Source organism: Coffea arabica, chromosome 8e (assembly GCF_036785885.1).
Source record: "Coffea arabica cultivar ET-39 chromosome 8e, Coffea Arabica ET-39 HiFi, whole genome shotgun sequence".
NCBI lineage: Eukaryota > Viridiplantae > Streptophyta > Magnoliopsida > Gentianales > Rubiaceae > Coffea > Coffea arabica.
This window is the reverse complement of record NC_092324.1, coordinates 51,990,118-52,017,542: the sequence shown is the minus strand read 5'-3', so window position 1 is coordinate 52,017,542 and position 27,425 is coordinate 51,990,118. Positions and strand designations below refer to the sequence as shown.

Genomic DNA, 27,425 nt, shown 5'->3' with positions numbered 1-27,425 from the left:
TTCTTAAACCATTATTTTGCGTTTTCGAGCTTTCTTATGATCATAATTTCTTCCTAGACTTTGAGATGTGGACAGAGACACATTGGTGCTGTGTTAGGAACATTAATACCAAAATTACATTAATTACCTATACAATATTGATGCACTTATTTTGCACTGTACATTTATTAGGAACACCATATTAAATTAATGCTGCATTAGTTTTCATTAAATACAGAACAATATTAGTTTGCATCAAGCATAGAACAATACTGAAATATAAGAATTGGACATGCCTTTTTGTTGGTACAATAATAAACTACTTTTCCCCACATATTCTTTATATGTGTCAACTATCTTTCGTTGCATTTTTAGATGCTAACAAAACTGAATGCTTCACTTTCTTTCCTGTTTCATCTCATAACAGTCAATAGTGTATCATGTCATTAAGCAAAAATTTTAACTAACGGAGTATAACACATAGGCCAGCGTATCTTAGAAAAGAAACCATCATAATGCTTAGAGCATTCATGAGTCTAATGGAGGACAAAATATGTGCACCAACATAAAAAGCACGAAAAAGTTTATGAGTGATAATAGTTGAAATGTTCTTGCCAAAAAAAAAAGTAGGTATAATTTCAAAATCCTCCCTCGAGGTTTTTGACAATTTCACTCAGTTCCTCTCAACTTTTGAAATTTTCATTTAGCTCCCTTATTTGAAACTTTTGTGTAACATGTAATCCCAAATCAAAAAGAGGTAGAATAGGAAAATAATTGTTGGAGAGAGAACGTAAATTGGCATAAAAAATGCCCTTACCAATTGTTACAACGATTGTTTTGAGAAACTATTAAATGGATTAAAACTGGGCAAAAAAAATCAAAAGTCTGGAGGTAAATTTAAAAAATATGTAGCAGATGCATTAGCAAATTTTAGATGATCAGACTAACTAAAATCTAAATTTGCAAAGCAACTCAACAAAATATAAAGGCCAACATTAAAAACTTTTAAAAAATTAAATGAAATAGCACACTTTTTTAATAGTACGTAGTTACTATTAGACTAGGAGGCATGGGCTGCGCGTCGCGCGGCGACAATTTATAATGGATGCCCATAAAGAATATATAGTGGGTATATAATTTGAAAAATAAAAACTTGATATTATTGTATGTAATAAGTGGGTGCCATAGATTCTTTCGGGTGGCATGATGCCATGAACCCGGTTAAATGTTCCTCTAATTCTTTCAATTATTGCACCCGTAAGAACAAGGAGACACTCCAGGACAACCAAAAGTATAAAGTGCAATGGAATAGTTCTTACTTTGAACCACCAATGCCAGCCCTCAACACACCTTTAGACAGCATCACAGACCAAAAGGATGGAGGAGAAGAGCGATTTTAGATGTGTTGAATGTTCTTTTCCCATCAAGAGTCTCTACATTCAGTATTCTCCCCGAAACATCCGCCTCATGAAATGTGGGAATTGCAAAAAGGTGGCTGATGAATATATTGTGTGTGAAGTCATGATTATTCTAATTGATTTGATTCTGCACAAGCCTAAGGCATATAGACATTTGTTCTACAATATGTTCACCAGGGACATTCTGGATTCTGAGTGTTTAATGTGGAAACTACTATTGGGTTTTTTAATGCTGGATTCTTACAGAAATTGGGTGTTAAATGCGAATGACTCAGAAAGCACTTCGTTAATGAGCTTTGCTGCAGCCTGCAGTATTGCGGTTCTGTAAAGATCTTGATTGATGTTGTTTTGGGAAATTTCTTGTTTATGTCTGTGGTACTCATCGGTTCTGCAAAGTTTCTGAATACTTCAGTTGGAGTTCTGAAGGGCAAAGATACAGCCCTTACCATGCTTGTTTCCAGTTACTTTAAGATCTTTCTTATCGCCATGACGGTATGGGAATTTCCTTCTTCCATGATCATCATAATTGATATGTTTGTTCTGTCATCAAATACAGTTGCTTTAAAAGTGATCGTCAACTCAGCTACCATTAGATGCTTTGGGGCCTGCGTCGCTGCGCATGCTGTGAAATTTTTTGTCAGTGAAGGGCTCAGAACACTGCATTTGAAACCAATCGAGAGCACCCTGCTCTGCAATCTGATTTGAACACATCAATGCCTCAGATTGTTGACCACAGTCGTACCTAGCAGTGCTGGCTTGCATCCGTTGTTGGTCATGAGGGCATTATTTGAAGACACTACAATTTGGTCCTCTCATAATCTGCTTCCCTGTAGACGTGGTTTTGATGATGAATTGAAAGCGGGAAAACCATATCCCAAATTCTCCTGATTTATATGGTAACTCAAAACTTACTGAAAGCGGAAAAACCATGAAGGGTCTACTACAGATTTCACTAACAATATAAATATCAATAATCACCATGAGGTGGTATAGTTTCTTAGTATATAGAATCTGACTAAAACTAAATTTTGAAGCTAAAATGCAGGGTCGAAACTTTTCTATGCCTTTCCAAGCTAAATTTTGAAGCTAAAATGCCTGGGTTGCAACTTTTCTATGCCTTTCCTGGTGAAGATAATAATAGCAAAAGTTGTTCTAGATTGGGGAATCACCAACTTTGAGGGAGTGATTAGTAACAAATTTGTCCAGTTTTGCTATTTCCTCTTATAAGAACAAGTGAAGGAATCCTTGTTTCATGCAGTCTTTATCTGCATACTCCAATACTTCCTACAAACAAAGGATGCACAAATAGCAATTAGCTTTGAAATGAGTACTAATCTTTCAACTACTTGTACACAAGAAGTATGTTCTCACAACTTCCAACATCATAAAGGAAAAAGCTATGGGAAAATGAAAATGAAGCTTAGATCTGTACCAGCATAAATACTTCTATTTGCTATTTAATCCAGTTTTTTTTTCCTTTCTTTGCCTTACACTTCCCCGAGTGGGTTAGTTTAGAAACATTGATTTTCCAGTTACACATTTTAACCAAGAATATGACATAAAGTCCACAAATAATATTCACCTCCCAAAATTATCCAAAAAATCATTTTAAAGGTTAGCGTCTTCTTAATCCCAATATGCACCAATCCTCAGTGAACCTTAAGACTAAAACATTCTAAACTTTATTGAAGAATTACACTTTGGTAAAGCTTTTAAAAGCATGTTCAGTACATCCACAAATTCTGTCAATTTGGCGAGCACAAACTGTAAAAGTTACTTCGCATACAAGAAATCACTTTCTACCGCAAGCAAAATGCAAAATCCTAAGTCAAAGTGAGCAAGGAAAAAAAAAGCACGAGATCAAGTGCATGAGAATCCAAACCACTAAGCAAGAAAATTGTATATTATTGGCAGAAACAATATACTTCATCCTGCCTGACCCAAAACAATGGTAGAAAAACAGAGTATAATCAAGGCTTCAATTATTATTAGCCAAGGTAAAAAGGTCAAAAAAAAAAATAGAGTTTGAAAAAATAAGAAAAGCAGTTAACTAAAAAGAAAAAAAAAATCACCCACCACAAGACTAAAGCAAACACAAGCTTCAAACAAATCAGACATCTAGCGGAAATGCATTAAAGACCCAGACAAAAAAATTTTTAAAAAAAAATTAAAAATAAAAGATCAGTCGAAAAATCGTCAATTTAAATAAAAATAGAAAGGGACCCATACTTCATTTCCGCTGCGCTATATCAATTGGCGATAAGCAGGACAAGATCAGAGGCTATGATGAAAATTCCCCCAAATTATATACATAGAAGAGACAGATTATAGATCTGGTGGGGGCGCAAAAAAGAAAAAAAAATTACCTGGAAAACAGGATAATTCGCGGCGATGGTCGAGAGGACGATCGGAGCGGCGATCGACGACGTCGAAAACACTTGATGACGCAGCGGAAGCAGCCGGACGGAGGAGGGGATTGAGAGACCGGCTGAGAAGGCTGTTCGATGAGACCAGCCGCTTAAGAGCTAGTGACAAAGCCATCTGATGATCTGAGTTAGCAGCTGATTAGGTAGTTGCTCGAACTCCGGGAGCAAGAAAGAAGGAAAGAAAAGAAACAATAGATCTGGGGAAAAATCATCAAGGTGTTCTCTCAGGCGAGACATAGGTAGAGCATATTGAAAGAAAGGCATAAAGAGACCGGTTCAAAGGAGAAGGAAAAGACAGCTCAAACGAAAAGGCGATTGCCAAAAAAAAAAGGGGGAAAAGATAGTACCTCCACGCAGATTTGGAAGACAAATGCACAAGGCTATCCTGAAAACAACAAAATAACGTAAAACATAAAAGGACAAGAACAACATCTGTAAAATTCAGCATGCAAGCGAAAATATAACAAAAGAAAAGAAAAAGGAAAAAGGCACAGAAGAAAATTCCGACAAAAAATCAACCTCCGCAAGAACGCAAACAGCTGGGAGAGGAACCCTAGAAAAATATCACAATCATAAAGAGGAAGAGCCAAAAACTGAAATAGGAAGGAGAAAAAGAATCGTACCTCCAATTGTTGGGTAGAAGAGAAGAAATCTCAGGTAAAGGATGGAGGCCATAAATCCAAAGGATAAAATCCATTGTGTGATACGCCTTATTCCAATTAAGAAAGATTCTCAGCCCACCCATTCATAACCAGAGCAGACGAAGGAGCAAAAATGGAAAAGCATGTGCGTGCATTAATGAGATGAGATGAAAAGAGGTGAAAGGGAAGATAACGAAATTTTGGCTGCTATTGTGAGATGAGACGAGATGATGAGAAGAGCCGAGCCGAAGGAGGATGGCGAGCACGTGAGGACGACGAAAAAGCTTGTGAACAGTAACCCTCCTTCGGCTGTTAGTCTTATATGTTGAAAAGTGTGCCACCTAGATTTGGAGGAGAAATTCACACCAACTTGCTAAAGACAAATGGCCAATTTTTTATTTTTTTTCTTCAAATATAGTCCAATAGCGGTTTTTGTAGGTATTGTTTAGTTAATCTCACTAAATACTTAGGATATAATAGTGGTTTTGCCACACATTATATTAGCAATTCATCCCAATTCCCTATTAGGGGAGATATTTGAGCTAGATTTTCAGAAGTTAAAGGGAGGCAAATGAAATTGTCAAAAACCTTAGAGAAAGTTTTTGAAATTATACCAAAAAAATAATAAGACGAACAATAATACTCCCTCTCCGTACCAATTATTTAGTTATGTTTCGGAAATCCAACTTTTTAAGAATAGTGGTTTAATTGTGATATTTGTGCTTCTCTTTCTAATTTTTTCCTTACAAATTTAAAATTTAAATTTGAATGGTAACATGCATATGATTAGAAAAAAATGTTATATTTAAAAGAGATACTAAAAAGTACTTTGAATTTTCTAACATAACAAATGTTTCGAGACATTAAAAAAATGAAAAGTACGATATTTTCTTTCAGTGTAACGACGAATAGAGCAGTTGAAATGTCACCTCCTGCCCAGTTACTTTCTGTGCAACGGCCCGCCCTACCATTTCTTCTTTCCTCTATTTTAATGCATCTTTTCAATTTTACCATTCTGAAAGTTGAAAGGAAGGGGCCGCTTAGGAGCTGGACGACATTAAGTTCATTGTCTGTATTTTCTTTTCTGTCTTCTTTTGTAAATTGTTGTGGTTCATTCCAATGGAGGGGATCCGAGGGAATTTGAATTCATCAACCGGGCCTAATAAATTGAAGAGAAAAATACTAGGAAGCAAGCGTAATGTAATCCAAAGAACAATTAATATTTCCAAGGCCACGTAATTTTTTACATTTCTTTTTGGGTGAAGCATAAATTGAGACTGCGACACTAGTTATAAAAGGGTATCCATTAAAGGCAACCTATTCAGTAGAGCACTCGAACAGGAAAGCAACTACATAGCTAAGAGTCACTTAGTTTTCAATACACTCATCTTCTGAGCCACCTGGGCAAGTGAGATTGAAGAAGAGCCATCCGGTTCGAAAGCTCTAGCAGCAGCATCCTTGAGTTGTTTCATCTTATCTCGAACATCCTTTCCTTCATCTCCTTGAATTAGATCTTTTGCGAGTTTTGCAATTTGTTCTCTCCCCACAAGTCCGATTTTATCCGCCTTGACCTTTAAGGCAGCCTTCAAATCTTCAGTTAACAGAACAGCATTCATCTTTTGCTCCGCATAAAGTGGCCATGCAATCAAAGGCACTCCATGGACAATGCTCTCCAAAACCGAGTTCCAACCGCAATGACTCACGAACCCTCCGGTTGAACCATGGCTCAGGACTTGAATTTGAGGAGCCCATGAGGGAACCACTAACCCCTTTTCTTTTGTTCTCTCCAAAAACCCTTTTGGAAGAAAATTCAAAGGATTATTCACGCTTTTGTTGGTAAAGAACGCAGCATTTGCAGCGGTTTGATGCGGGCTTCGAACAATCCAGAGAAATCTTTGTTCACTCATTTCCAGACCGAAAGCCATTTCATTTATTTGCTCCTGGGACAGAGTTCCTCCGCTGCCCAAACAAATGAATAAAACCGACTTTGTTGGCTGGTTATTTAACCATTCCAAACAATCTGATGATTCCGGAACAACCTCGTTGATTGATCTTGTCTGAATCAACGGTCCAACTGGATAAATCGGTGGTTTAAACCATCCCTCTTCTTTCAAAGCCTTGAGAGCACCGAATTCCAACTCCACAAAACTGTTAATCAGTATCCCATCAGCGGAACCATATTCCTTGCATAATTCGAGAAGAAGTTTATAAGCATCATTCTTCCTCTCCTGAATAGCATCAAGAAAGTCTTTCCCGAGCAGTGGCACACATCCGGGTAACACCACTGCTTCGGTCAAGTCCCTATACTCACATGTATAGGTTTGATCAAGCTTTGGCAAATGTACGAGTAAGGAAAAGGACATTGCAGTCGATGTGAAAAACATGTAGGATGACATGTTTAAATCCCTAGCCAATCGGAAAGCATTTGAACCAAAAAGATCAACCACTAGAGCTGAGATAGGACGTGAGCATGGCTTGGTTATTAGCAACTGAAGTAATGCATCGTGAATTGCGGGAAGAGATCGAGAAATGGTGAGGGCGATACGGGTTTCGACCCTGGTATCCTCAGGGAGGTCGTCGAAACTAACCGAAGGAAGGTAGATGGGAGTTATGGTTGCGGGTAGTGATTGAAGATAGGATTTTTGGGCGCTCATGGGTGAACCGTCTGAGGGAAGTATCAGAGTGACTAAGAAGTTATGGTGAAGAACAAGTCGTTTGGCGAATTCAGTGAGAGGAATGAGATGACCCATTCCTGGAGATGGTAACAAGGCTATGTGAGATTGTATGGTTTCCATGGTGGAATCGGCTGTTGATGGAAGATGATTGTTATTGCTTAGGCCCTGATACTTATAGCCAAAATTCTCAATTCTTGTTCTCTATTTATTGGTCCTTGAGACAGGTTTTTTTTTTTTTTTTTAAGAAGAAGAAGAAAGTGTGGTTTGATTCGGTTTCAATCACCACTGTAGATCAAGAAACGCCTCCTAAATCATAGATGATTTATAGAGCTTCTTGCAAATCATTACCAATACAATATTTACATTAGCAGCGAAATTCAAACATACATTAACATGACCCTCACATCATAGTAGAATTCAAATATGCAACCTTTTTATGAAGAAATGGTTTATTTTTTTCAATTAAGCCAACTTATATATATATATATATATATATATATATATATATATATATATATATATATATATATATATATATGTATTTGGTGATGGTGCAAAGACCGGAAATTTCGTACTCAAATGTCTCTACCCACGTCCTAACTTCTGTAATACGTCTATGTATATCATTTTCAATTGAACATTTCTACTGCAAAGTCTGTTTGATACATAGATTTTTCTAAATATTATTTTATTTGTATTAATTATAAACACATTTTTACTATCTTTATATATTTTTAATTATTTTTTATTTTACATACATTACATCACAACAACTGTTACATGAATTATTCTAACTAATATTTTTTCAAATAATCATTCTTTTCAAAAGAAATGAAGGCTAAATTTTTTAATACAATAAAGCCTTTATATATAAAAAAAGTAGGTGCATTTTAAATGCAAATGATTTTGCATATTTATATATTTCGTATTAGTTTCCTTCAAATTTTAGCCTGGTCTGGTATTGAAAAAAATAATGCTTTGATTTAACTAATCATTTCATTGATGAAAACTGTATGAATTTTATCTGTTCGTCTATCCGTCACTTCGACTGTTAACTTGTTAGTGTTGGTATGAAGGTTGGAGGTGAAAATCCTTTTACTTCCTACTCTTTCTGGTATGCCATTGTTGTCTTGTCCATTCCAAAATGAATCTGAAAATCATACTCAAATTGACGACAGTACAAACACCACTTAAATGGGTTTCTGATAAGTAGGCCATAGGCCTGAATCATTTTTAGGGGTTTACAATTCACTCAAATGTGTTGCCCACAAAACGGCTGCATTGGGCTGTCTTCTGTATCTCTTAATTGGGGTAGGATCCTAACTATGTCCTGAAGATGGCTGATGGGTGGGGCATTTTGGCATTAATATGCTCCTGCGCAGTAGGACATGTCCGTGCGCTTTTAAGTTCAAGTTGCCCTCAAAAAAAACAAAGGGGGTATTAGTTCACGTTTGGGTGTTTGGAATTGAGCGAACCAAAAATTGAGGCTAAGTATGGGTTCTAAATTCTTGGAAAAAATTGTATTTCAAATACAAAATCTGCAGCGGGTGCTTTAGTGTATTTGTGGGTGCTCAAGTGTCCTAGACAACTTGGCCATCACAAGGGACTTAAGTGTTTTTTTTGGAAAAGAAGTGAAGAATTCAAACTTTGAATCCCATAAATATAGGTGCCTTTGTGGTGACTTGACTACCACAAGACACTTAGATCAGGCCCTTACTGCATTTATTTGGCCTGATCGATCAAAAAATTAAATACATACAAAATCTATAATAACACCAACCCAAAAATATTCCAAGAAAAGAAATAACTTAAAAATTCTCAAATATAACTCACCACACTTTTCTTTCTTTACCACTTCCCCTACTTCCAGCTACCACTAGTTCCAACCTTTTGCCACCATCACCCACACCTTGGCAACCTCTCCTCTTCCTTCACCACCGCCCGTTCTCCTCTTCTCTCTTCTATTCCTTCTTCTCATTTTCCACCACCACCCCTCCCTTTCCCTATTCTTTCTCTTTCTCCTCTCTCTCCCTACAACTAGAAGGTGAATAGATGCACGAGAAAGGAGGGGAGGGCAGGAAAAAAGAGAAGGAAGGGGAAAAAAGAACAATCGAGAGTGAGAAGAGAGAGGAAACAGGCCTGGTGGTGGCTAGAGAAGAGAAGGTGGAGAGAGGTTGGTGAATGCTTGTGTTAGGAAAGATAAAATTTTTTTAAAATATGCATTAACAAAGTTTTAAATTTTAAAAATATTTACAAAGACATTTATAATAAAAGTTTTTAATATAGGAAGTTACCCCTAACCCCTATGAACCCTGAAATTTCGAAGGACGGAAGGGACTCTAAAAGCTCATCCTAAGTCCTAACCAGGCTGGAGTTCTACTACAGCCACAAAACTAGGGCTGTCAACGGGTCGGGTCCGAGCCGGAATTCATTATTCCGGACCCGGACCCGAATTACTATACCGGACCCGGATCCGACCCGTTTACCCGACGGGTCCTTTATACTATGTTCCGGATCCGGATCCGGCGGGTCCCGGATCCGAGTCGGGTCTACCCGAACATATTTAGCAAAATTTATAATTTCTAATAAAAATGAGAAAAAAATATATTTGTAAACTAATTTCTAACTAATGCAAAGAAAAAACCAAGTAAGAAAAGAAATCAAATTGACTTTATTCAAATACATCACCCTAATCAAATTATATTGATAAATATATATTTTTTAAATTATTAATTCATTTATATTCGGATCCGGGTCTAATACGGATCGGAATACTATATTCCGTATCCGACCCGTTTTTTGTTTGACAAAACGGATCCGGATCCGGATCCGGAAAACGGAATTAAATCCCTACCCATACCCGCAATAATTTCACGGATCCGGATCCGGATCCGGGTCTAGACCCAACCCGTTGACAGGCCTACACAAAACTCTCAATCGCTTGGTGTAATTTGGGAAGCATAATGGCGATAGTAGTGCACTGTTTTGATTTGCTTTGGTACTGGCTTTTCTTTCTCTGGTTCATGTGACTCAAATTAGCTCTGTTCCTTCGCTTGTGATATCTGTTTCACGATATGTGCAATTGTCATGGTTGTCACACTAATTATTACGGGAAATTGTGTGTTTGTTATATTTAATACACGATTTAGCTTATACTCGTCTAATTTTGTTGTGCACAATTCTTTTGATGTATGAAAAAAATATAATATAAATGAACATGCTAAATCTGGTAAGAAATGCGTCAACCACATATAATTGTATTTGCAAAAGCCAATCGAACCTATACATTTATTATGCTTTGTCGGTGAGATAAAGTTCAGAAAGTGAGCATTTTTTCGAACATAAAGATGACAGTAACAAAATTTCAGCATAGATTAGGACCTCGATTAGTTCGTAGAATTGGATTACATTCTTATATTTTGTGCTGTCATCAGGTAATTTATGCAATAGTACTTAACGAGAAAAGAGTTTTTAACTGTCTAACATATACTCACTCCGTCCCACTTTGATAATCCTGTTTCTTTTTTCACACAGTTTAAGAAAAAGTAATTAATTTTGTTGGAAAAGCAAATTTAGATTGCTATTTTTCTAAAATACCCTCACATTAAATATGATACAACTTTATGGGAACTTGAATTGATGGTAAAAAAAGAATCAACTCTCATTAAATGAGATAGGTTTATAGTAACAACTACTTACATTGAATAAGGGTATTTTAGAAAAATTAAAATACAACTACATTCTTCAATTGGAAGGTGGACTACAATTTGGGACAGATGAAAAAGGAATACAGGACTATCAAAGTGGGAGGAGGGAGTTCGAGAGTTAATTCAACCGACAACCCGACGTTTTAGAGTTATCCGTCCCTTTTGAGCAGATCTCTGAGAGCTGTCCTATATACTGGTATGGTTATTTACTACGCTGTACATATTAAAACGCTGTTTGATGATTACGATTTTGAGCGGTCCAACCTCATTCAAAAACAAAAGGACTACCAACTTGCAACAACCTCATTAATTGGGGAAGGTAAAGATAATACATACATGATACAGACAAGGGATCAATTATGAGCCTTTACTTCTTTTTTGGAGGTACAAGGGAGAGACCACAAGTCCCTTAACAAGGAATGAAATGGAAATGTGGGTAGCCACCCCAATTACATCATTATCCTCTAAAGTTTCTCCAAGAGCTGCTGGTGGCAAACGCCATCGTCCGTCGTCCTCCAGGATTATTAAGCCCAAAGGAAGGAACCACAGCCACCTCTTTAGAATGGCTGAAAAAAAGGAAGGGGGATTGGAAGGATTGGATGAGGTAGTAGAATTAAATGCATATATCTTGGCAAGTTTCTCAAATGCCATGAGATCACGGATTAAAGTTACTTTGTAAGTTCATTTCACTCTTATGCCAAGTTTATTAGATTACCTAATGGGCAAGGAAACCGGGGCATAACCTGTACTTAGGGTTCATAGATTTTTCTTCTTGAACTCCCGTCTGAGAAGACAACAAAGGAATTGATGTACAACTATAAACATTAGTTCGAACAGCTGGTGACACCACTCATCATTAATCCGATAGATTTACAGGACTATTTTTGGTTTGGTAATTGTCAAAACTAACATCTAGCCAAACCACAACTACTATCACTATGAACCTTATTCATGCATCCTATTATGCGAAAAATCCAATATTGCCACTTATCTTTTTGGTGAAGTTTTGTGGTACTAATAAACCACATCTCAAGCTCTAGAGTTCGATCCATGCACACCTGCGGGAGCTCTGAAAGTTCTACTGTCCATTTTTATCATGGAACAACTTAAAAAAACAAATATGGAAATTGGCCAAACATGGAAAATACATACCTAATCTAGAAGTCACTAGGAGTGATAGCCAGCCAAAATTGACTTTGGCTCTATTGCATCTCTTTCTTTAAAACGAAAGAAAAATCTATTCATTATACGCATTAAAGATGTGCCAAATGTCAGAATTAGAAGAAAGACAAAAAAGGAAGAAACCCGAATACATAAAATACAATCACTACGGAGCATGACAGTACTGTACAACTGGTTATACAATCATTAGGGAATATTATTTCAGTTTATTTCGTAGGCACGTCTAAAATTTTACTGATTATGGAAATATTCACACTGCCACAGTTTCTATTTATCTAATCAAGCACAAGAAATACCTATGGAACTAACGGCAAATCGATCAGATGCAGTTCTTCCAACCAAAGATTTGTACTCGGGTGAAAGACCATCGAACTCCGAAACTTCTGGAATAGTTGAAAGAGCCCCGGACTTGTCAATGTCATAGACCACGTAAAATCCATCCCGCGTAGCCTGCTGCTCATTAGCCGGAAAGAAAGGATTCTTGTTACCATTTTGTGCCTTGGGCTTGAATACTGATCGAAGAAACTTGTGAAACGAACGCGAAATTTTGGAGGACTTCTTAGACATGGGCTGAGGCGGCTGAGATGGCGGCTGGTGGTGATTACCACCATCAATCACACGACGATCAGATAAGTGGGGCATTGACAGAGTTCTTGAATGGATGGCCGAGTCAAGTTGGCGTTCAAACGACTTGAGCTCGAAAGAGTCGTATAGGGAGCTTCCACAGTCCCAAAGAAGTGGATTGGCGGCCGCATCAGCTGGTTGTTCTGCCGATTTAGAAATCTTAGCTTGGTTTTCCAGGGGCCTCGCGGTGGCCTGTGATTCGTTTTTGCCATTTACCTTGGATAATTGGTATTCTTTCTGCTGGACTAACACGAGTGTAGGAGTCTCTGCAGATTCATTCTTGGCAAACTTGGTTTGGCTTTCTTTCTTCAGCTGCTCGACTGGTTTTTCCATCATCTTTTGAGTAGTTTGGAGATTGGAAGGATTGGAGAGATCGGGGATGACTATATATTTTGGTGTGGAGTCATGTGGAGACTATTTTGACCGCTATAAAACAACTACTTGACTCTTCAACTGGATAACGAGGGGAAGGGAGGAAGTTTCTGACTTCTGGTTGGTTGTGCGGGCTGAAGGGTTAAGATTTCAAAGTTCAAACACGGTAGCTACGAGTGAAGGAGTCTATACCATATGAACAAGCAAAGTTTCACGCCTTTGTTGTGGTAAGTAGCTCGTGTAGACCGCTAGCGGCCACGTCTCCGTTTCTCTAACTCTGAAATCTCATTACCTGGCCTTGCGGGCAGTGTAAACCCAGCATTAATTAGGAGGGGATGGTTGGCCATAAAGACTTTTACGCTTTCAGTTTAATCAACATAAGTTAGGTAAACTGAGGTTGGGGGAAGGAAAAAGAAACTCTTTTACCAGTTAATTATCACGTTTAATTGTTATGGTTCTTTGGTACTAATAAAATACGATCCAAAATGTGCAAGCTTCTCTTCTCTGAGGAAGATTCCTCTCATAAGAAAGCATCCGGAGTACTGTCATCGTTTTGTAATGATGTGGCAGTCTAAATAGATGTGTTTACATGCGGACAAAACGGTAGGAAACTCAACTGTTGAAGTCAAATTCTCTCCCTTTTCTTTTTTATGCACCAATGGAAGTTTCACTCAGATATAATTGTGTTGGCCATAATAGACCAAGCACATTTAGAAGTTTAGTAGTTCTAGAATTAGATTTATTATTTGATAATTAAATTATAATTAGTTTAGGAAGTAGCTAGAGTGATTAATTGATTTTGTTTCCCTATGTAATGCCGCGGTGTGGCCAGGTTGCATCACTTGAGCAAACAATCAGAATAGTAGTATTGATTTAATAAAAACTAGTTTTGTACCCATTCGTGGAATGGGAATTGTTTAAAAATAATAAATTATTTAGTGTAGTTCATAAAACTATTTGCATAAAATACAAACTTATTGTATAATCTATTATAACCTTTCTTAAATACATTACTATGTGCACATTGTTATTCAAAAATAGTCTTATAATGTAAATTTAAACATCTAATTCAGTGATTAATAATTCAAAAAAAAAAAACATTCGACGATATGATAACATTCAAAAACTTGAAAATAGGCAAGATCAATCTTGGCTGATCTTCTGTAAACAAAAGAATGGCCAACCCGTTACCAAAACATCAATTTTGGTACTTAATATAAATGGCTTAAAGGTTAATGTGAAAAGAAAAGAAGCCGAATGAAATATTAATAAAAGATCAGAATTCAGAATCAATCATGTCATAGGAACACAACAAACTTCTAAATCTGTTCACGGCTAATAGAAGCAAAACGAAAATATAAGATGTATTTTGCTCCTAAGTCAAAAACATAAAAAATCTAAATAGTCTGATGTATATTGCATGACGTGAACTGTTGTATGACAATGAACTTGATGTCTTGCCATTTATGTAATCAGTGACATCTTCTTGTTCTTTAGAAGCTTTCTACCAAAGTCTAAAAAAAACATTGAAAACTGCACAAAATTTTTTTAACCCCAGAAACCTAGAAAATAATAAAAAAAATTAGTACATTGTTGAAGACAATTAATAAATTGTCAAAGGCAATTAAAAAATCTTGTGAAAACAAATAGTTTAAAAGGCCACTTTTAAATCACTAACCAAAAAGCAATATATGTTCTACTTTAATTGAAGAGTGAATCCATAAATTGAAATAACAAATTAATTACAAAAACCTTGCTAGAAATAAAAATCAAACTGAAACTTTTGAAGACTTAGAAAATTCAAATTCAATGACCTAGTTATGAAGAAAGTGTAGGAAATTATAGACCACATACAGCGAGCATAAACAAAGTCCAAATGCAGTCCTTGCATTGAAGGGAATAAAAACGAAATTCCAAATCCGGTCCTTGCATTGAAGTTAAAAAAAAAAAAAACTTTCCAAAAAAATTGGTGGAAAAAGTGTAAACATTTTCACTGCTTGATAAAGTAATGAGTAATAGATCGAGAACCACATATATGAGTAAAAATGTAGAGTAACTGCGATAGCGATAATCTGATAAAGATAATCTAATATTCGAATTGATATTTCGAACTTTTGAGTTGAAGATGAGAGAGAGTTAAAAACATAATTCAAAATTATTTATACTAATCCCCAGGAAATTTAGGCTTGACGATTAGGGTTAAGGAAAAAAGAAGGTGAAAGAATGGAAGAGATAATTATGAAAGGATTATCTAGAATTGTAAAGGCAAGAGAAAAAAGAGGGATGGAATAGCGTAGGTTATTAAGGGGTTAACTCATAAAGCGCGTTGCACCTACTTGCCCTGTCGTTAAGTCACGTAGGAAAGAGATAAAATAAAAGGATAAAGATGAAAATACGACTTTATTATATATATATATATATATATATATATGATTACTCCCATGCCTTGTTATTATCCATGCAATCGCATAATAATTTCTTTCTTGGCTTACAAAACTTCGGTTCTTGGTTTGAGAAATATTAAGTGTGTTTAGATAATAGATTATTTGGGATAATTTTATGTAAAAGATATACACTTTAGCACTTTTTTTGATGTGATATATGTGAAATAAAAGGACGGTTAAAAAATGTGCTGATGATGCAAATAAAATTTTTTTTACAAATAAGTACCTATTCAAATTGTTTTCTGCTGCATTTTTTTTTGTTATGCTAACGAATTACCCTATTTCTTATTGGACAAAAAAGGGTGTTGATCCTCATAACTTGTGCGACATAATACCGTTCAAAATTTTAAACATTTTTTAGCATAAATTTAGATAAACAAAACATCACCACATGCCTACGCCAAAGGGAAAACAACTAGATTCCCCCGGTTTGGCTAATCATTGGGTAAATTGGAAAGAAAGAGTGAACCGGAAGGACGGTTTACCCAGAATTCATATGTCGGTAATGGCATTTAATAGTTTGGGTTAAGGTTGGTGCCAAGATCAGGATACCATAATAAATTAATAACAAGCGTGGGGAGCAAGTGCTTAATAAAGAAGGCATTCTGACGCATCCACGCCACCAAATTACTTACCTCAAAATACTACTCGTAAATGGCTTTCCTTGAGCGGATTTTCTCGCACGCTGTTATTATGTTTTCCTTGGTCAGAGCCGCCAATTGTCTAGAGACTCAATTTTTTTAACACACCGTCCAGACCTTCGAAGTTGGACTCGAGCATTGTTTGATAATCAATTCAATAGTTAAATTTAATAAATTTAGATTTTAACATATTCATACGCATTTAATAATCAAAACGAGATAAAATTAATGTGATATATATTCAAATGTATCAAATTTAATACTTAATAATTCACCAATTTAATAGATTTAGATTCAAATTTCAAATTTCAGATTTTAATTTTATCAAACGCACCTTTAGTCATTAGAAAAGATAAATCCTTGATTACCCCCCGCCCCCAAAAAAAAAGACTCGATTATTATATTTCCAATTTCATTTATCTCTATATATACTTAATTATGGATACCATATGCAGTTGATTTCTCAAATTATGGACACATAGTTTTAAGATTTTACCCTCAGTGGGCATATAATCATACACTTGACGAGGGATCGTTACATTAAAGAGAGAGAGAGAGAGAGCCATTGATCTATTAGTTTTTAAGTACCTTATTGTGGAATTTACTATACAAAAACAGTCCATGAAGAGAAATCTTCTCCAAGCACTCAGATTTCCTTGAAGAAAAAGCTACCCGCAGAGATTGAAGTCAATGTCGATCCCTTCCCACAATCACGTGAAGGTGATTCATAATGAGTAACAAGAAAATATGTTGATGTCAAAAACGCCATGAATATTTCCTGCTTGAAGGATATAGTTTTGGCTCTTGTACGCAGCACTTGTTTTCTGACTTCATATGCGTTAAAAAATGGTCCAAACTGAGAATGAGACTTCATTTGATTATTTGAAGATGATGCTATATATGGAGATATCTTTAGAAATTGATTTTGTAGAAAAAGTCCAACAAACTCGACATCTCACTGCTGAACTCTGCCTTGACATTCTCTTGGTCTGATTCCCCACCTTCAAATGCAGTTAACCTACTCGGCTCCTGTCCATGTCTAGCCTGGCTTGCTAGTACCATCAACACTTGTAACCCCTACAAAATTATCCAGTCATGAAATTGTTATATTACCTCTCTACACCATTGTCCACTTATATAGAACTCACAAGTTCACCTAAAAATCTCATATGATCATTTAGAAGCCAGGGAAACATTCCATGTAGTATTATATATTTCCTATTCTGAGAATCTAAAAGTGTTTCATAATTTTAGATAAAGGAAAATTTTATTAATGTGTGTTTCCACCACACTGATTTTAAAATTATCCTTTTTTTCCATAGTACACGTTCAATAAAGGTTGTATAAGTAAGGAGTGCTTATCAAACAATCAAACTAGACTATGCAACAACACGACCAATATATGCTTCAATACCATTATTAATATACTGGAGATATATACAGTTTTCAACTTTTGCATGAAAATTCATACAAAAAAAGGATATTTAAGGACTTATAATCATTTTCTACGACGAATAATGATTTTTTTTTTTCCAATAGCGACGGATAGAGTTCTCAATACAATGCTAAAGGTTAACCTTACGCTTGCTACATAGATTGACGTCAATCCTCCAATAGTCCAATTCCATACATAGTAAAGTTCATTAAAACCCCAAGAAAACGGCATGGGGATTGTTGCAATACTTTGCATTGGGGCTTTGCATTGGGGATCTTTTTGGGTTTTAATCTGTGTGTGTATATTGGTGACTGGGAAGAGGTGGGCTGCATTGGCTGGGGACAAATACAGAACAAATTATCGTAAGCAGTTGCTGGCACTAAAGCCAAAACGAAAACAGTTGTCTCGGTGCTAAATGATTGTCCTCCTCTCGTTGTAGCCTTGTCAACTCAATTCGAGGACCATAAAACGCACTAAAGGCGGTTTATCAATCACGCAGACAAGACAACAAGAGAGGAGGGACTGAGGGACTGATCCTGATCGCCCTATCTATGATCGTAAGTTTACACAGTTACATCGATGGTTGTCGGACAGGGTGGTGAGTAGCTTGATACTTCTTTCTTAAATAAGGTCTTGAGTTCGAATTTCTTAACAGTGATGGAGGAGAAAATAACATTAAGAGAGTCGCGTCACCCTGAAAAGAGTTTCATGGCTCAATGCGAATTTCTCCATGTATAGAGTTTCAATATAGTAAGATAATTTTTCCATGTACTCTTGATTCTTGTAAAATATATGCAGACTTGCATATTTCTATAGGTCCATGACGCTTAACAAGCATTTAACCAAGGAAACATTTGTTTAGACTTAATTAGTGTTCTTTGAGAAGGAAGACTAGGCATTTAATGCTATGGGCACAAATCTTTATTCTATAAGACAATAATTAACACTGATTGACCATAATGATTAAAAGATAATCTTCCGTGCGAAGGGTCCAAGTTTATGTTTAGTCTAAGAAATCGGGCGATCAGGTTTCTAAAAGACTTCACGTCATCAAATTCATAAAGAATACTGCTCAATCTGTAAAATTGCGAGATGCTGAGCACGATGATCTGGATTCTTGTTGCCATTAATATGAGCAAGACCCACAAAATAAGGGGGACAGCAATGAATGCATGCTTTCCTCGAGATTTGCTTTATTAATCTTTATCTTTATTCATGGATCAGCTGCTTTGAGTTTGACCCAAATGAACAAAACTTGTGACGAGCACGAACGTGTAATTTGGTTGCCATAGAAGTCTTTTTCTGGATGGACTGAAAGCTATCTATGGTATATATCGGTAGTTGAGGCTGAAGTATTGGGGCCTGTTGGCAAATGCTGATTTGTTGCACACCACCACCTTGATTGCTTTATTTCTCTTTGGATCATGACAAATGGAAGATTTTTTAATAAAGATTGAATAGATATCTCTACCCTAGCAGCGACCTAAGATCAATTGTGGGTTTTTCTTTGTAGTTTCATGCCTCGTTATAACTCTTATTACTAGTTTTTGTTTAGAAATTTGCCGTCCTCCAACGAATTCTTTATAATCAAGAATACTGGTGATGCGGAAGTAACAATTTCACCCTGATTACCAATGGGGTTATTCTACTTTCTTTTCAGTAAATTAACAATGAACATAAACTCTGGCATAGACGCTCGAGTAAGGCTTTGTTTTGTGGGTTGGGGAAGGTGGAAGTGGGGGAGTTGGCGGGGATCATATGCTGCTTTCCTAGCATTAGCAGTTGTTTATGAATCTCCTCCCTCCTGTCAACTCGCTTACTACATAATGCTAGATTCATTAAGAAATATCTCAGCACAGAACGTGGAGCTTGCACAACATACTTTATAAGGGAAGAGACAAAAAGAGGCTGGACCCTACACAAGGTCATGGTCAATTCCTAAAATTCCATGTACACCTGGTAATTGATCTGGTTTGAGGGGAAAGTAATTGAAACACCACAGAAAGGATTCATGATTCATTTGAACATAATTTCTGCATGATTTCTGTAAACTAAACTCGCAGTTTCTCTATATCTTCCGCCGTTAGTGAAACAGTAACATGAAGGGGTAGCAGATTATGATTCGTATTGTGGATTACCTCTTTCAGTTCTATAACTTTTTAAAATTACTCCTGTGGCATATAGGAGGAGTTAATCAACTACATCACTGCTGAAGAGTTTGAACATTTTAGCGTCTATAACTAATTTCCTAATTGAAGCAAATGAGCCCAAAAGTCCTACACCTGTGAAGATGATGATGATGGAGTTGTTGATCCAAAAACTGAGGGATGATTTTGAGGGTTTATGTGTCATATTGTAAAGAAGCATCGGCAGTACGAAATCTAGCGGGATGAATCCAATGGCTCCCACAACACCATTGATGTCCCCAAAGAATGGTAACATGGCTGCAAAGAACCCACAAAATAGCATGTAGAGTGTCCGAAGAACTATCCTTGGGATTAGATTTCTTTTGGAGAAAATTCCTTTGTTTACATCAGCTGATTTCTTCTCCATGATCTCGTAAGCTACTTGAGAATAGACCTGTCATATATATATATATCAGAGAAGTTAAAGCAGAAGGTGATATACTTAGGAAAGATGCAAGCATTTAATCAAATGGAACACCTAGCGCAGTTCTAAATGAATTACAAGAAGTAATCAGGATTTTGCTGTAAAAATGCATGATGAGCTTACCAGGCCAATGGCAAATAGTTGAAGGAGAATGAAGACAACTGAAAGACCTAATACCCATGTGGGAGCCAAGGAAGGTCCCTCATCTGGCAGCAAGCTCTTGAGAATGTTTGAGTTCGATTTATTCCCAAATGCCCAGTATCCCGAAACAGCAGCAGAGTAGAAAGTCACAAAGATTACAGCATAGCACATTGCAAGACCTTTAAACATCTTCCCAGTGGCTGGTGGAGCTAGAGTAGCCTGCATTGATTGTTTCAGAAAACTGAATCTCAACAGGCGACTACTTTCTACTAAATGGATCTTAACACGTATGTGACCGACTACTGATTGTAATTTTTTTGCAGCTAGATACTAATGGGATCAGAATTCTTAAGCCTGTTTCACTGAAGTAAATGGATGCAGACTACAGCTTATATACCCATTTAGGAGGTCTCCATGACTGTATCCAACTGCAACATGAAATGCCTCATTTAACAGTTCCCCATGACATTTACTAATAGTGAAAGAAATGAGTTTGTTGGCCCAAAAGCACAAATGGATTGATACCCTAGAACCATGGCTTAAACAGGAAAACTTACTTGAATTTCGGGTAGTATCCCATTTCCATAAATAGCAGCTATAATAGATATTGAAGCGAAAGCATTTAAACTCCTAGACAATGTTGAGCCTTCTAAAGAATAGTCCTTAGGAGGTGCATTCTTGGATGTTCCTGCATAATACTGAAACAAATTAGATCACAACCAGGATCATATGTATTGTTTAACTTCTAATTTTTCTGATTTTGCAGCTGGCAGCAACATGTATATCATTTTCAGGAATCCAATATAAGCCTCTTTGCAAATCATTTGGTGTACATTGCAAAAACAAGGGTTCAATCCAGATTAAGGTCCAAAGTATAGCTTCAATTGTGGTAATGGATTCACATATGTTTGTGGTAACGGATTTCACATATGTTTTACTGCTCCGGAAATTTTACTTCACTCAGGATTAGGTGAAAAAAGAGGATGAATGTTATGTGTGCTACAACACTCTTCAAAGTGCAACAATCATTCATATCACAGGCATCTTTCTCAAAACACCAAGTACTGCTTTCACTATTTAGTCAATTACTTTGTTGTGTCAGCTGCAAAATATATGTATAATCAATCAGCACAAGTAGAGATTAAAAGAAGGATCTACCTGCATGTATACAAGCACCGACTACAAGCAAAGTGTAGCCCAGACTCAGAAGCAGCGAACCAAGATTAACATGCCTGAGGGAGTGGAAGGTTGGAAACTGGGATAGGAGTATCATCACTACAGTCACCATTGCTATAAAGTCATACAACTTCAGTGACCCATTTGGAGAAAGGTTTGAGTACATGATCTTGTAACAAGAACAACAGCTGGTGTCAGTTCAAGAGAAGACAGTTTAAAAGAATTACTGGCTTGTTAATAAATCTATGCATGGTGATAAAATAGGTATTGATACTTATGCAGAGCAAAGAAACCATAACTCAGAACAGATTGAGCAATCTTCATACCAGAAAGTAATTATGTTCCAACATGTCTTTATCCCAGTTATGAACTTCATGATGTTTTCACGTCTGTGCCTAGAAGACACATTGTGCCATGGAAGAGCATAATCACTCAATTTTGATTTCCAACATGGTTTTGAAATACAAGAGATATGCATGACATGCAGACACTAATGAGTTGAATTTTCACTAATTGAAACCTTCTTTAAGTTTTATCAACAAATTTCTGTTCATTAATAAATTTAAGCTTTTCTAAGTTAACACCTAAAGTTGCCATCAGCAAGGTATCGATCACAAAAAGCCCTTTTTTTTCAGCCATTCCGTATTATCACTAATTCTGAGTTCTGTTAACAGATTTCTATTCCCTGTTTTTGCAATTAAAGGTCTCAAACCAAAATCAACAGATCCCCTTGTCCGGCACATGAAGCTTACTTGCACAACCCCCAAATACAGAGGCAGCAATGACAGATTATAGATCAAATTGAACTGCCAATTATGATAATAAAGATAGCCAGAGCGCATTAAGAAGTCCTCTAAAGCTTCCAATACCATATGTTTAATCTGTCTGCACGCTACAAGAAGCAAGTGGATACCTATGTTGCTATACCTGTAGGCATTCCCCAGCAAGCAGAATTGCTCCTATGCTAATGCCTGTGTTGATGGCTGTCTGAATGAATATTACAAAATAAAACATCCATCCCGATCCTACAGAGTGAAACGCAAGGCCTTTAGTCAAGAATTACCGATACACTTCTTCCCAATAAGCAGGAGCAAGCAGCAAAATAATTAGCAAACTTTAATTTGTTGACAGCCAAATGCTCTGATCAATGTCAGAATGCCAAAAATGCAGAACGTGAAAGCAAAATTGTTTGAAATGTAAAAGACACGGCTCCAATTAGCGACTGAAACATAACATGTATTGATGCTCCAACAATATAATGGTGCAGCCTAAGTTTCTCCAAGAGGCATTCATAGGACGCTGCACAGGGCGTTATTGCTCAGAGTAATTAGTTGTTATCCCCATAAGATCCTTTCAAAAGTCTACTCCATGGTATCTCAACAAACCATGAACACTACGATTATCACCAGATATGTCAGGTTAAAAGTAAATTCCATAACCTTCCTACTAATCCAAAACTAGAAAGGAAAGCTCATTCACTTAAATAACAAATTGCACCCAGAAAAAGGCCATCAACAGGTCCCAGTATAGCTGCACATTTCTTCTCAAAAAGGACTCCACAGGTCGAGAACTGAGGCAAGGCAGTTAAAAACTTCACATCAGAAACAGAGTACTGGTGTGTGCGCGTGTGTGTGTGAGAGAGAGAGAGATGAGCTAATGCGTAAAAGATGAGGTACCCAAGACGTCAGCAGCGAGTTCGCGGAATCTGATGTGGCGACGTCCAGACTTCTCACAGTGATCAAGCACCAAGGACATAAGATAGTAAGAATAGAACGTAACCGCCCCCATCACCGATAAGCAGAAAAAGCCCAGACCCCATCCAAGACCTCGGAATGCGTACGGCAACGTCAGTATTGTGGGCCCCACTATCGCTGTCGTCAGATGAAATCCCGCATGCCACCACTCCCCTGGCCAGACCGGACAAAAGGAGAATCCTCTGATTAATAGAAGAATACTAGAACTAGTTAGTACCGACTAATCTTGCATTTGATCTTCACACAAAATCCTTCTTACCTTTGGACTCCAAAACAAAAACTGCGCCGGCGTCGTGCTCCCGATTTATCTCCGGTACAGATTGATCATCCCGTGGATTTTCTGGCGCCATGTATTACAGAACGTATCAGTACATGCAAATATATGTATGCTGGTTTTAAATTTATATCAGTTGATCGTGCATGTAATTGGGTCGTCAGAGAAGAAGAATATATAAGAAGAAGGATATGGGGTTGATTGATCGTGGTCGAAGGAAGAAAGGCAGGAAGGATATGGGGTGGCTCGTCGCTGTCTTAGTCTCAGGAAAAAACAAAATAGAAAAGAAGCACCAGGGGGAATGGGAATACGAATATATGCATCTACATCCTGCTTTAATTACTAGTAGTTTATATATAGAACATGTCCTTTTTATTTTTTTAATCAGAGTATAGCAATATAGGAGGGGATGAGATTAGAATGAGGCAGCTGGGACGACGGAATTGCCGAACGGGAAATTTTCACTGTTGTTATCAATGAGAACGATGACTATAAAATGAAATGGTTGACCTCTATTATATTCATATGATGGACTGGGAAGTGAGAAGCCTGACGAAGCCGCAAGCCAATGGGTGGGAAAGGAAACCAAGCCATCTTAGTTGTCGCGCACAAGCAATCGGTATCCTTTTTTTCTTTTAATTCTAGGAGCACGACAATATTTGAAAATTGAAAGTTACATATATCTATTGAAACTACAACACTGGAAATATTAGGAATAAATAGATAGAATAATGACAGACAGATTATGCAGTATTGCGCTGCTATTATTAGGAATATTATTATCATCTTGTTTTTAGGTAGGGGGATAGTCTTCAATTATCAATATGCTAACGTTATTCTAATTTTGTGAGAGAAGAGACAAAATGGAAGACTTTCAATTATTAAGGCTTGTATGGTTTAACTCAATTTATGCCCTAATTTAGAATGGTTGAGTTGCTGAAAATGATAAGAGAATCTCACAGTTTTCGGGACGCGGGGCTGGAGCGGTTGTCAGAACAACCGCTCCGGAAGGTGTAACACCATTTGTACATGGTGTAACATTATCTGTACAAGGTGTAACAATAGAACAACAGCAAGTAACACTAGAACAACATTTTTGTGAGTCCCACACGGCGTGAAAATCGAGTTACAAGACGTGATCTGAGCCGCACAAATTTTTGAGGGCTCATCCAAGCCGTAAACTGCCTGGGACGGTTGTCAGAGACAACCGTCCAGGCCCCTCGTCCAGTTTTTCGGGGGAGGGGGGGGGGTATTTGTAGCTTGTAGGAACTGGAGAGAGTTGTTTTATGGCTGAGCAAGCAAATACTAGTAATTAAAGTAAATAATCCCCCATGCAGTACTCCTCACTCCCCCCAAGGGCTCTTCCCATGCCAAATTAATAGAGAGTGAAGCTGTGATTAGCATCTTTTTCCTGGATTATAGTATATTCTACAGTTTCTGCCTAATCCAACCAAAAATAATAATAATAATAATAAGTGGTGTACTATATTAGTACTGTGATGATGACAAGTAGAGGTGGCAATTTGTCCCAAGTCCCAATGGGTTATCCATGCCCATGGGGACTTTGGGCGGGATGGGTATTGGAATTTGGTATTGGGTTTAAAATGGGACAAATCCCAATTGTACCCATTAATTGATGAGAAATTTTGAGAAATACTTGGGTACCCATTGGGCTCAAATAACAAGCTTGGCTCCGTTTGGATTAGTTATTTTTTGGAGTGTTTTTGAAAAATTTTATTGTATCAGTGTATATGAAAAATTTTTACTATAAAATTTTTTTGAAATATTTGATATACTAATATGGATGAGATGTTTTTTGAGTTATTGTATATTACTGTAACATTATATTTGAAAAACTTGTTTTTTGAAAAAATAGCCAATCCAAACGGAGTCTTAGATTAAAAAATTATCTTTAACAATTTTTATAGTCATACGAGCAAATATAATCTATCAGTCTTCCTAGTCATTATCCACAAGAATTTCCAACATTTCAGTTAGTTTAGACCTATCATCCTTGGACAATGATGAGGATAAATATTCAACACCTTAAGTGCCTTGGTCATCTTGATATATGTTAGAATATGGCTGTATATCTATCTTTTCCTTTATTTGTTAATCCAATTTTTTGTGGGAATCCTGAGTATAAAACACTTGCATGTTTATTTAATAAAACTAAAAGAAATTTAATAAAACAAAAATATTAAAGTTATATAAAAAATAAAAAATGAATTAAAAAAAATGTAGAAAATAGATTTGGGTATTGGACGGGATCAATCTAAACCCATTCCAAAGTGATCCCGCCCAAGTTAGTCCCAAAACACATATGGATAAGGTTGGACCCAAACCCATATGACTCGGTTCCATCTGAAACCCAATCAAATCCCGCCCATCCCGCCCATTTTGCCACCTCGAATGACAAGGAATAATACGCGGAAAAGGCAAAGGGGGAAGTGGAGAAGCAAAGCCTTGCGTTCTTGGCTTTTTGTCCAAATTCATGATGGCAACCCGGCAAACACAAACTCAACCTCCATGAGACGGAGACGATCATTGCGGCCACGGCACCTCTTATTGTCGATTTCCCACAAGCAAGTAACAAACAAATTTCAACTTCTATCGTTTCAGGAAAAAAAAAAACAAAAAAAAGTAACAAACAAATTTCAAGTGACGTCCAAAAACACTTATTCCTTTTTTTTTTTTTTTGAAGGGCGGGGGCGCTCTCTTTAATTGGCGCAAGCAAAAAGGATTTTGTTATTGAAACAATTTGGTAGCCAAGAAACTTATAAAAGTAAAATGAAAAGCCTAATCTTGTTTGAAAAGTAATTTTTCAAAAAAAAAATTACTATATAAATATATTTTTAATTATTTTTTTATTTCATATATATATATATATATGTCAAATTATTACAGTAATTTTTTTATAAAAAAAAATTCAAAAAAATACAATCCAAACATGATGACGAGGTGAAAGAGTGAAGACAAGAGGCAGAACCGCAGGCCCCAACGCATGGTTTGTTCCCACTAAGATGAATGGATTGGGGCTTTACGGTTTTAGGCTTTTAGGCTTCTAGGTGGTGGGTGCATCTTATTTCTTAGCATCATTTCTTGCCCGTCCTAACCTCCTTCACGACAACCGTAAGTAAGATTCCTAGCTGCTTAGAACCTTTTTTTTTTTTTGTTTCATGATGTATGAAAAAGAGAGGAATTGACAGCTATATAATAAATAAATAAATAAGAATCGAAAGTCAGCAAGCAGTTTTACCTGATACGAGCAAAGGAATACTCCCTTCTTCTGGCGCTCCGTCGGAGGACAGTCGGCCCATCTTTCCGGTTCAAGCTCTGAGTGGCCGGCGATTTTAGAAAGGCTTGGATTTGTTGCCCTCGGCTAGAAGTAGAATAACTAATAGCCTACCTGGCTTCCTTATTTCGATCTCTTTTTATATCTGCTTGGTGAATCGTTACAAGTAGAGCATGAACGAACGATTGAAGTTTAGTAGTCCTAATTTGGTATATGCAGTTGGGAGTTGTCATCCATCTGTTACAAGAAGATTGTAGAAGGCGTTACCATTGGCGGCACATTTTAGGAGGGGAGGCGTTGACATTGACGGCGCATGTCGCGCGACTATTAGTAACTGCGGAAACGTACCTCTCGTCTTTTGGAATCGCGGACGGCAAAGTCACAGAACACCAACCTCTACCTTTTTCATTAACCTGGTTTTGTGGGCCATGGGTAGCCCTATAGGAATTTGCATTGTATATAGCTAGTGAAGTATCCTGGGCCTGCTGCTGATTCTCTAGTTCCAATTTTAACGCTTCTATGCTTTAATTTATAATAATTAAAAAAAAAAAAAAAAAGGGCTGGCAATTCGCGGAATCAGACTGCAAAGCTCACAATTCAACTTCTTTCATTTTTTGTTTCTGATATTCTT

At 36.9% G+C, this 27,425-nt stretch overlaps 4 protein-coding genes and 1 pseudogene across 11 annotated transcripts; 1 reads left to right on the top strand and 4 right to left on the bottom strand.

Moving 5' to 3' along the window:
* Positions 1-1,269: 1,269 nt before the first annotated feature.
* Positions 1,270-2,231, top strand: LOC113704000 (protein ARV 2-like; annotated as a pseudogene).
* A 113-nt stretch (positions 2,232-2,344) lies between these two features.
* LOC140012957 (uncharacterized) lies at positions 2,345-4,760 on the bottom strand. 4 transcript variants are annotated; one of them, XR_011819989.1, is made up of 5 exons: positions 4,447-4,586; positions 4,343-4,376; positions 4,171-4,208; positions 3,764-4,020; positions 2,345-2,681 (listed from the first exon to the last, which is right to left on the bottom strand). XR_011819989.1 is itself a non-coding variant. In XM_072061673.1 (5 exons), the coding sequence occupies exons 1-5, from the start codon at positions 4,496-4,498 to the stop codon at positions 2,659-2,661; spliced, it is 330 nt and encodes a 109-aa protein (XP_071917774.1). In that variant the 5' UTR covers positions 4,499-4,636; the 3' UTR covers positions 2,505-2,658. The 4 variants fall into 4 exon arrangements, 2 of the variants coding, with proteins under 2 accessions (XP_071917775.1, XP_071917774.1); XM_072061673.1 differs by having other exon boundaries at positions 2,505-2,681; positions 3,764-3,946; positions 4,447-4,636; XR_011819988.1 differs by lacking the exon at positions 4,343-4,376 and having other exon boundaries at positions 4,447-4,757.
* A 905-nt stretch (positions 4,761-5,665) lies between these two features.
* Positions 5,666-7,266, bottom strand: LOC113703395 (hydroquinone glucosyltransferase-like). The gene has a single exon (XM_027224743.2). It carries the CDS (start codon positions 7,257-7,259, stop codon positions 5,829-5,831), a length of 1,431 nt encoding a protein of 476 aa, XP_027080544.1. The 5' UTR covers positions 7,260-7,266; the 3' UTR covers positions 5,666-5,828.
* A 3,920-nt stretch (positions 7,267-11,186) lies between these two features.
* Positions 11,187-13,450, bottom strand: LOC113703444 (uncharacterized). The gene is made up of 2 exons (XM_027224812.2): positions 12,325-13,450; positions 11,187-11,412 (listed from the first exon to the last, which is right to left on the bottom strand). Exons 1-2 carry the CDS (start codon positions 12,986-12,988, stop codon positions 11,204-11,206), a joined length of 873 nt encoding a protein of 290 aa, XP_027080613.1. The 5' UTR covers positions 12,989-13,450; the 3' UTR covers positions 11,187-11,203.
* Positions 13,451-19,652: 6,202 nt separating this feature from the next.
* LOC113703510 (probable GABA transporter 2) lies at positions 19,653-27,286 on the bottom strand. Of its 5 annotated transcripts, XM_027224888.2 has the most exons (9): positions 27,143-27,286; positions 26,759-27,031; positions 23,485-23,565; positions 23,148-23,378; positions 22,399-22,496; positions 21,454-21,640; positions 20,853-20,983; positions 20,278-20,514; positions 19,653-20,124 (listed from the first exon to the last, which is right to left on the bottom strand). In XM_027224888.2, the coding sequence occupies exons 2-9, from the start codon at positions 26,817-26,819 to the stop codon at positions 19,735-19,737; spliced, it is 1,416 nt and encodes a 471-aa protein (XP_027080689.1). In that variant the 5' UTR covers positions 26,820-27,031; positions 27,143-27,286; the 3' UTR covers positions 19,653-19,734. The 5 variants fall into 5 exon arrangements, with proteins under 5 accessions (XP_027080689.1, XP_071918324.1, XP_071918325.1 ...); XM_072062223.1 differs by lacking the exon at positions 27,143-27,286 and having other exon boundaries at positions 23,148-23,407; positions 26,759-26,818; XM_072062224.1 differs by lacking the exons at positions 26,759-27,031; positions 27,143-27,286 and adding an exon at positions 24,010-24,142 and having other exon boundaries at positions 23,148-23,407.
* Positions 27,287-27,425: the final 139 nt, after the last annotated feature.